The sequence below is a fragment of the Trachinotus anak genome, unplaced genomic scaffold (genome assembly GCF_046630095.1).
Source record: "Trachinotus anak isolate AG129_WGS33_773 ecotype Australia unplaced genomic scaffold, CSIRO_AGI_Tana_v1 ptg000015l, whole genome shotgun sequence".
In the NCBI taxonomy this organism is placed as follows: domain Eukaryota; kingdom Metazoa; phylum Chordata; class Actinopteri; order Carangiformes; family Carangidae; genus Trachinotus; species Trachinotus anak.
In genome coordinates, this window is record NW_027273866.1 from 2,380,033 (window position 1) to 2,390,732 (window position 10,700).

Below are 10,700 nucleotides of genomic sequence, written 5' to 3' on the forward strand. Positions count from 1 at the left end.
CACAGATATGATATGAGATACAGTGGCACTTCAGAGAAGCAGTTAAGTAGAAACACCACAAGGATTCTTTATTTTCCACATACAGATTTTTTTTAAAATATATATCTTTTTGTTTGATTATTTCCTTACATTGCTGCCAATTACAATACCGTCCACTGAATGATTGCTAGCACATTGATTTTACATCACACTGACACAGATGTCATGGACATACAGTAGACATGGAATGATTAAAACTGCTACCAGGCCAAATATGACTGTATCTATAGACAATGAAGCCACTCCCACACTGGCTGAACACAAATAAAGTTTCTAGCTGATTCCAACATTTAAATTAGGATCGCTATCTGACCACATGTACACTCAACCATCGAAGACCAACAAACAAACAGTGTACCAGATATGTATTCATTGTTTCTTTTTATGACAAAAAAATAATAATAAAATAAAACAACAACACTTTAAAAATAAATTCACCTTTTTGGGGTATCAACTTAAAAACAGATGTACAATTCATACTTCTAATCTCAACATATAAATATACAGTATATACAAAATAATCTTATAAAACATAGAAAGAGAAAGATCAGTGCTTCATATTCTTAAATTACTAATGAAATACTAATCCTACAAAATAACATTATTGGTTCAGTAATTTCCTTTGAAGGCGTCCTTGGTACGATAGTCACTTCATGTAGTTCTTTGTCTTTATTTAAGGGTGATCTTGCATAAGGAAAATCAAGGCCCTGTCATGAGTTTCTCTGCATGGCGCTGTAGCATATTGCATCTTTTGATCTTTCAGTTTCCTCCATGTTGCTGTGCAAAGGAATCAATGTAAGGCGGGGCACAATGTTTTTTTTAAACACATATATAAGGCTTTCTGATCTAGGCTGCATACATTCTTTATAAAAAAAAAAGATTTGATTTACAAAACTGATAACCTTATTATCCTTCAAAAATGAACCGTTTTCAGTAGTTTTTGTCCCTTTTTGATGGTGATTTTTTTGTTTTGTTTGCATAGCGCATTGCAGGCCACAAAAAAATGGAAAAGGCTGGCTCCCTCCACAGGCTTGTTGGCAGTAAGGTGATTTGTTGATTGCTGATTACTGCAATAAGCTGGAGAGGAGTACATAAAGATAGTCCTCTTCTTCTAATCAACACGCAGGCATAAACCTCTTGGCCTGTTGCCCTTGGATGAACTTGGACGGAGCAGAGAAGGGTTTGAGTCAAAAACATCAAAAGGCGCATCTGTGAGTCAGATTTGCTCATTATTTCCTGCAGTCTTTTTTTTTAGTCTTTACATTCTCACAAAGTTTAGTAGCTTTAGTTCTATTGCATTCGATGAGCACACCGGCTCCATCCAGTTATCAAGTTTTCAAGAGCAGCAACTTTCATTTAAATAAATCCCAGTCTCTCCACACTTGTAAACAGTCCAAAAGAAATCCAATGTTGACAGAGAATAATGTCTTCCATGTATTATACCTGAAAGAGAAGAAGACAGAGAGACTAAGTGTCTACCTCAGCACTAAGTCCTGCACTTTTCAAGACGCACAGGAAACAGAAAAATCTATTCATTAGAACAAAACTTACCTCAGTGGCAATGATGCATTCATTCTTCTCCTCTGCTATTACAAAGACAGACTGGTACATTGAATCTCTGGAAGAACATATTGTTGATATTCTACACTCTGGGCTTTCACTGTAAAGTAAAGATACATAATGTCAATTAATGAGCACAAGAAATTGACCTGGAGAAATTGGTTCTTATTAAAAAAGTTAAATCTTTGCATAAAAATTAAATAAATGGCCAATACCTATGTAACTGCACAGTGACAAATACATACTCAAAGATCCTAATACCACTACTCATTTAATCCTTTAATGTGCACTCACCTGTACATTCTACTCAAATGCTTTTTGTCTTCTCTTGTCTTTTCACAGTTTTCATCTTTGTCCAGAAGGGACAGATCGTCCTTGTACCCCATGGAGGTTTTATAGTCCAGGTGGTAGTGGTTGATGTGTTTGTGATTAGTCTTTTCCCTGGGACAGTCCACCTCCAAATCAATCTTTTTATTGGTATTCTTGAGCTCTAGAGTAGAGATGAGGTTCTCTTTCTGAAAGTCAACCTTGGAGAGGTTGTTCATAGTCTCTGAGTCCTGCTCCTTGTTTCTCTGCTTCTTGACATGACGCATTACCACCACTACCATGCACAAAAGCACTAGAACAACCACCAGGCCTACTCCCAAGCTAATGGCTGCTATTTTTGGGCTGGGGGTGTTGGCTGAAGGCCCATCGCTGGACTGGCACATGGGTCCGCTGTAATCGGCAGGGCAGATGCAGGTAGGCTGGCCTTTGGCTCCAATGATGCAGGTCCCTCCGTTCAGGCAGGGCCGAGAAGCACAGCGGTCTGTAGGCTTGTCGCAGTGGCGGCCTGTGTACCCTGGGGGGCAGTTGCAGGTGTAGTCGTTGATGCGGTCTATGCAGGTGGAGCCGTTTGCGCAGGGGTTCGTGGCGCACTCGTTGATGTTGATCTCACAGCGCAGTCCTGTGAAGCCTGAGCGACAGCTGCACAGTCGGAGGTTACCGTGGGTCACACAATGTCCACCTATGCAAAACAAAACAGCATTATAGAAGCTTCGCTCGTATTTAACATTATTTCTAACAGATATACAGGAAGCGGTGGATTATTTTTGATTTGGGGGAATGATGTATTACCATTGGTGCATTGCAGTGAGGTACATTTGTCCACTTTCTTCTCACAGTTGAGGCCAGTGTATCCTGCTGGACACTCACATATGTAAGTATTCCCATTACCCCTCTCTCTGCACTTGCCACCGTGGAAGCAGGGTGTATCTGCACAGGTCAGCATCTTGTGTTCACAGTGAGTCCCCTCATACCCCTGTGGGCATACACACCTATAGCCATTCTCAGAGTCCTGCAGGGAGAAAGATATAAAGTTTATCAAAAAGCTCCCTGTCAGATGTTTTTTATCGTATCCTGTCCACGACTGCCCCAACGAACTCCATTATCCTTAGTTTGAATTCTATTTACAGTACGCAGTCTGTGAACTGGGTCATCTACTGACTTGACAATCGATAGCATCCTCCTGGACTAGCAGATAGACTGAGGCAAAAACAAAAACAGGAAAGCCTGTGTTGTTGGAAAGGAGAGAGAGAGACTTCCGGACTCACCAGGCAGTGGCCTCCGTTGTGACAGGGCTGGCTGTCACACTCCCTGACCTCCGAGTCACAGTTAACCCCGGTGAAGCCTGGCAGGCAGGTGCAGGTGTAGCTGCCATGACCTGTGTTCATACATGTGGCCCCGTTGGCACAGGGTTTGTGATGGGTGCAGTAGTTCAGATCTACAAACAAACAATGGGTGGAAACATTACTAAAGGGAACTGAACAGAGGCACCATATTGGAGCTTTTATTTACCGTAATAACATTTCATTCAGTTCAGAGGAAGAAGGAGTCACACACCTTGGTCACAAAAGATGCCTCCCCAGCCTTCTTTGCAGGTGCACTGCCAGGGCTCTTTACAGGTACCATGTTTACAGGACGGATGGAGTTTACACACGTCACAAAAGAGTCCCTGCCAGCCCTCTCTGCATCTGTTCACACATACAACAGTACAACGTGAGTGTTGGCTCACTCACACAGATTAATAAACTTTCATGACAGAGGAAACCCCCCCCCCCCCCCCCAAAATATATTATTTACATATTCTTTTTTTTTATCCACAATGATTTAGCTTTAAACAGAAAGAATATCCAGCACAATGTTCCCTTTTTGTTAATAATAATATGACTTGCAAAGCTAATAGATTTTATAATGGTTTATCTGCCGTTTAATTAGACAGTAAACATACAAGTAAGTAAATACTCACTTGCACTCTCCAGGTAAGGTGCAGTTTCCATTCCTTTCGTTACAGCCACTAAGGCAGATTGCTAAAAAAAGAGAGAGAGAGAGAGAGAGAGAGACAAAAGACAGAAATATTTAAATGTCTAGGTTTTCTTAGGGCTTCTCATCACCTTTTATCACCTTAACATGTTTTTTTTTCTCGCACAATAAAAAAAAACAAAACAAAAAAAAAAAACCTGTTACCTGACCTCATCAATGAAAAAACAAATACACTGCGCTGCGCCTGCTCTGTGGTGTATTTGTACGCGGCTTAATTGTGTTAAACGGCAGGTTAGAGCGGAGCAGATGCCTGTTCTTTAAAAAAAAAAAAAAAAAAAAAAAAAGCAGGACAGCTGCCCCATTGTTATCGGCGGGCAGTTCTTGCCCCGTGTGCAGCTGCTGCCCCACACCCACTCTCAACAACACAGCCCACGGGTTAGCGGCGCGTGGCGGCCGATAATGCCGCGATTAACCCCGGCGCGTGCCGCCGGCAGACCACCAACCCCCCCCCCCCCCCCCCCCCCTCTACCTGCGATCACGTGACAGGTGATCCAGGCAGTGGAGCTCTGGACGTAAAGGTGTGCGAGATGTCACAAAAAATGTGCCGCCTTGCAGTTTTTAATGCAGCCTCATGTTTAAGGACATTGCGCAGCGGAGGAATACGTTAAAAGGAAGGTTGCGCACAAATTTCAGGAAAAAAAAAACAAAACAAAACGAAACAAACAAACTTTGTTATGGCCTAGGTGGCTATGACTTTCTACTGTGTTCTCTAAATGATGACATGGCCTATAGTCCTAGATTCATTTCAGGCCTAAATGACTTCATTTTTCAGCAGTGTAGACCCTTTGCCTAAAAGCTGATTCGTGACCTTTAATCACAAACAAACACAAGTGTCCATATGGTGTCTTTACTCTTGCTTACGTTCTTGGCAGTATTCTCCCTTCCATCCCGGTAGACAGGCTATTTGCCCGTCAGGCTTGCAGGTGTAGTGGCCAAAATGGTCGTCTCTCGGAGCGCATATTTTGGAACAAGTGTCCCCGTAGTAATTTTCATTGCAGATGAACCGGTATGAGTACCTTAGCTCCGTCTGCGTCCCGTTCCGCCCATCCTGGGACCACTCAGGCCCTATTCCCAACTTTCTTTGGATGGCAAAAGAACTAATCAAGAAATCAGGGTTGGTGGTATCTGTGGAGAAAAAAAAAACAACAAAACATCAGATATAATAAAAACAGGATTGATTACATGAGGCTGAAACAATTTGAAATTTAAATCAACATATGATGTGGTAAATAAATCTAACTATTCTATTTAGTGATTTGTGTGACAATACCCAAGCTGTATTCCCCTATCCCCACTTTAAGAAGGACCCAACAAAAAAGGTGTAAAATCCAGGAAAAGGCTGTCATGAGATTTTTGGCAAGGCTTCATATTCTCACTTCGGTCTGTACACTTTCCCATGCATGCCAAAAATAAAACAAGGGAAGTGCAATTGTGTTGGAGAGATTTGATTGTAAAGAATTGTCGTGTGACTCATAAGGCATCCTAACAAACACGGATCCATGACGCTGAAAATGCCAGATGCATTTGCCAGCACTTAATACTTTAAGTGAGGGCTACAGATTAAAATGTGTGATAGGTAATAGTAAGGCAATGTAAGCTACACAAAGACACATCTCCCTCTAGTGGTGGACAGAGAGTATAGCTACGTCTCTTCACCTCCAGGTGGGTCCGCTGTAGGAGAATACCAGGCTTCAATAACCAATGAGAAAGCACCCTGTGGGGACAAATGAGGAAATAAACGTCACCAAAAAACCTGAAATTATATTAAAAAGTTATATATTTAGGTAGTTAATATATTTAACTTAGCTTCACTTTAGATACTAAGAAAAAAATATCAAAGAGTGAATACTGTCATAGTTGCTTTACGCACAGCGGGGACAAAACAGGGATGCAATAGGCTACACCATTTAACCTTTGATCTCCAGGGTTTGATTTTAATAACATGAGTACAAAATTTAAAAAACTGAAACACATTTTTGAAGGCACTTTTTGATCCTGGTAAAGAAGTCAGATTTCTTTTCCCCCCTTATCAATTCAGTTAATTACTTAATCACTGAAAACTGTATTGAATTTGGTGCGTGAAGCCATCAGTGTGCGCGGCGGGGCAGGTGCTCTTACCGGCCAGGTGAAGTTGAGCGGCAGACGCAGCCTGGCGTTCTGCTGGATGCTGAAGGAGTCGGTGCCCAGAACAGGTGTGGTGACTTTGCCAAATATACAGTCTCCAGGAGACACCACCGCCTGGAAGTTCTTCAAACAAACCCTGAAATAAGTCCTGCAGCCGGTCATGCCGCAGCTACGTCCAGTGGCCAGCAAACCTTTAGTATTCTGAAAGTGATGGAGATCGAGCTCGAACACACCTGATCCCAGAACCTAAAAGGATACAAATAGTGAGCAAAACAAAAATAATACCACAATTTTTTTTCAAAATGATTTTTACTAAATTGCAAAGATAGAAATATACCTGAGGAAATAATAATATAACTATTGCAAGGAAAGAGGTGAACCAAACGGCCATCCTTTAGAGTTTGATGTGCGTATCCTTAAAAAATCAGTTAGTCCTGCCACAAAAACGCTCCTATTCCAAGTGGTGATGGCGAAAACGGAGTGATGACAAAATAAAGTGATCAGAATAAATATAATCCTTCAAAAGCCTGTGGGACAAGAGCCAGCTCCACAATCCGTATCCAGAAGAAGTTGGAAAAGACCGAGTTATCCAGTGCTAGAGGTTAGACAAATATCAGTAACGTCAATATCCACAAGTGAGTCATTCTGCGGTCTTTATGTTGCCCATCCATCGTGCCGGTCAGATGTTTGAGTTTGCTGTGCTGATGCGAGCCTTGTGCTGCCAACAGTGATGCGAGCATGTGGTGGAGCATCAGCGCATAGTGACTCCCAGTGAAGGATGTTTGACGTCCCTCCCAGTTTATATACCGCAGTGTAGTGTCATTACAGACACTGTCAGTCAGTAAACACCGCCCACTCTCCTCTCCACCTTCTTTTCTTGCTTGGACCAAAGCATCAGCACTCATTATAATTTTTGGAGGGGCCATTGTGTTTTGCTTCACCTCTAGGAAGAAAAAAAAACAAAAAAAAAAAAAACACTTTTCTGCGCTTTACATGCACATTCATCATCTCTAAAAACTAAACAAAATTATATTGCAAAACCGGATTGCAGTCATTTATTGTGATATTATACATGAAAACCTACAGGTTGTGAATGTTGGTAAATTTACCGTCAGGGACAGTCCTCAGTAGAAACAGTAAGCAGTGAGGAAATCGGTCATTCTCCTTTAGGGATCACTGATTGTTGGTGCGTCTTTACGCGTCCACGCCCGATGTGCCTTTTATGCTCCTGACCTCGCAGCCTTCTCTCTTATGTCTTGTGTTTATTTTAGATAAAGAGGATGGGGAGGGAGATAACTCCGCAGCTGTATGATAATGGATTCACACTGCAAAGACATTGTGTCAATCATAAATCAGCAAAAAAGTAACTGTCACTGTATATATATATTATATATATATTTATATATATATATATATATATATATAAATATATGGAGAGAGAGAGAGAGAGAAATTAATGTTTCACAGATATGAGTCACTTTTTTGTTTGTTTTTGATTGTATAATTATTGTGAGGATAGACATACATAAACACACACACACATGTTCTGTGTTGAACACAAGGGAGAGACCATATATTTTACTTTAAGTTACTGTTTATTATTCTTGAGAAAAATACCACAACAAACGTGAGCACCCAGCTGTTCAGGCACTTTATTTAAAATTACAACTCATAATACCCTCAATTGAAAGCACATTTGTATGAATTAAAGCTGAGATTGTGTCCTACATACAGCATAACAATGTTTGTAGAACTAACTTCACTAAAGTCAGTTGAAAAAAAATCGTCTCCTTTCAAGTGTATAATTGTTCCAAGAAGGAAGAGAAAAATGAACTCCAAACAGTATATAAAGGCTGCTGTGCAAATAAATTCAAATGCCATATACATTTTTATCACACGTAAACTCATGCTGGGCACAGGCATTGTTACCTTTATCACCCCTGCAGCAGGCCAACTTGTCCAGGAGGATTTACAGTGAGGGAACAGGATTTAGGAACTGTTCCCTGGCCATGAAGGTGTCTGGCTGAACAGCTCTCCTGCCGAGATGACTTCATCTCTAAACCCCCACCTTTGACTTATAGGTTTGAGGTTCCACTGAGGGGCAGAGACAATAGACTATTGAGTCTGGAGCAGAGTGAGTAAGAGGCCCGGACATCTCATGGCTTTGCCGTATTGAAGCATTTGGAGTTCCCACCATTGAATCACACAGATATTGTGGAGGATCAATGCAGCCCTGTGCAGTCTTTTAACCCTCTATTCCTGCTCTGTTTAGACTATAAAAACGACTTCAGTTCACTTACCTATGAGGTATCTCACTGGTTTATATGGACTCTAGAGCCCCATCAATCTCTTTTGTAAAGAGAAGTGCCTAGAGTAATGGTGCTTCTACCTTTCTTTTATACACATCAAAACATCCATACACTTTAATATTTGATGGACCATGGATAAGGTTTCCCAGCTGCAGCTCAGGTTACATTTCCTTGTAAAGCTTTGGACTGTGCTAAACATGCAGCGATGCTTGGATTGGAACTTCTTGGTGCAGCGTGAAGGAAAACATTGGCTGATGATACACTCACCAGGCTTTCTTAATATTTACATATTAATCTCCTGATTTTATCGCTCTTTTTATTTTATTTTTGTGTATATAAATACACAGAAAACCTGGCCTGAATTAATGGGACATTTTAAGTCCTTAGCTGTATGGGTTATTTACTCTTGGCCAATGCAAATAATATGTAACAGGGTCTTTTCTGCCGCGCGGCTCTAGAATAAACACAGCCTTGGAAGCACACATCGGCCCACCACAGTTCCATCTGCAGCCTTGTATAGGACATCATTTTTCTTTGTGACAGTGTTTTGTAAAGCTGACTTCTGATTGTGCTATGGCTTTTCAGCTAGCATCCAAACCTTAAAAATAACATTTTGATTGGGAAATGAAGAGGTATGAAAGTGCCTTTGGACTCTGACTTATTAGGCAACGTGCTATTTATGAGAGGCTGCCTGATGCAATTGTTTGGTTCTTTGCAAGACTAATGTTTGTTCCCTGGAATGCTTGCCCTCTTGACATTGTTCATAAGTTACACATTTTAACAAGATGCATGAATCTCATTACTGAAAATACTAATGATTCAACCAGATCTAAAATACTGGTGCTGTTTTGGCTGACCTCAATCCTGGACTGACTCAAAACACATTTACTGAAAATATAGTCTACTGACATATTGTTGATACTTGTAATTTCCAAAACACATGAAGATGATTGTGTCCCCCATCAATATAGCAAAGATCAAAGACAATTCTTAATTAAATTGTCCTCTGCCAAATGCCAATATGTATTTACTGTTCATTTTAAATGGACGGTAATGACAGAAGTATAAATAGGCACCCGAAAGAGATTTACAGTCACGTGTGAAAACACAGTGAAACTGTGACTGTGACTTTACTGAGGATAGTGTCAGTTGTATTTTGCTTTTTTTAAATAAGTTGTGTCTCCTTAGATAAACTAAGATTAATGAGACCCTTTTCTCCTCTTTATCTGTGCTCTCCAGTGTCAGTTGGCTGCATGGTCTGATTTTGGGCCCGCTCTGGACACTGTTCCAATAGTATAAACAATGTGGGCAAGTGCAAAAGGAAATTAGCTACAGTGCTAACAGATGGCACCTTTTAGTTCAGAAATCTGCCCTGTTTAATGCACAGCAGTTTAACACTTCTTTACAGCGCATTTGATCTCTATGCCCCAATCTGTCTGGCCAATCAATGAGGCTTTTGATGTGCACTGCCAATGGATCCGAGGCATCTGAGCATGTCGCCCTCAGAGGACAAATCACCTGCTGCCACAATTAGAAAGGGAAGGGGTGTTTTCCATCTCTCACAGCAGCATGCCATCCTGTATTAGCTTAAAACTGCCTTCACATAGAAATACTCTCCTTGCATTGTTTTTTTAATGACTATTCGTTTCAGCTGAAAATTTTGAAATATTTGTGTGGCTGTAAGAGAGAATTTCCAGAGAGACTTGGACTGTGCTGAAGTCAAGGATTGAATGTTGAATTTCTTAGGAAACATGACTACATGTTCACAGTTGGCTGCAGTAAAAAGCTTTGAGTCAGCCGGTTGATAAAAAAGTGCAACTGTATGAGGCATAAAGTTAAGTTGATATAATTTAATATGTCACTTTTGTTCCTAAAAGTGATTACTGTTTGGCTTCTGCATATGCAAGTCTTTAAACATATGTCTTACATTACCTAGTGTAAAGAGTTGTTACGGATGTCTGTGTTCACTCAGTTTAAACCTCCAAAACTTCGCTGACATATGGTTGGACTTAGGGCTCCTTACATTATGGTTGTCTGTCTAATATGAGCCTGCAGTCTGTTGTGGAACTTTCCAGCCACCCTCTTGCAATACTGTTGACTAAACACAGCCATGCCAGCACTCCTCTACCCTTACAGCGCAACCAACAACACACTTAGGTCACTGACATCATGTTGTGATGCATGTAGGTGTCACTACACCTGAGTAAAGATGCTGGGTTATTGAAAAGATAGCCGATGGATGGTAGCATCGTGACATCATTTACGCCTGAGGTGTAATTTACAGCTCAACAACACAATTTTTTTCAA

General features: G+C 40.9%; 1 protein-coding gene across 1 annotated transcript; it reads right to left on the reverse strand.

The window, feature by feature from the left end:
• Nucleotides 1-42: 42 nt before the first annotated feature.
• On the reverse strand, nucleotides 43-6,866 carry LOC139632652 (delta-like protein 4). Its single transcript, XM_071497727.1, has 11 exons — nucleotides 6,422-6,866; nucleotides 6,079-6,330; nucleotides 5,617-5,674; nucleotides 4,822-5,085; nucleotides 3,887-3,947; nucleotides 3,481-3,611; nucleotides 3,192-3,361; nucleotides 2,716-2,935; nucleotides 1,894-2,605; nucleotides 1,591-1,699; nucleotides 43-1,482 (listed from the first exon to the last, which is right to left on the reverse strand). Exons 1-11 carry the CDS (start codon nucleotides 6,473-6,475, stop codon nucleotides 1,477-1,479), a joined length of 2,037 nt encoding a protein of 678 aa, XP_071353828.1. The 5' UTR covers nucleotides 6,476-6,866; the 3' UTR covers nucleotides 43-1,476.
• Between the last annotated feature and the right edge of the window lie 3,834 nt (nucleotides 6,867-10,700).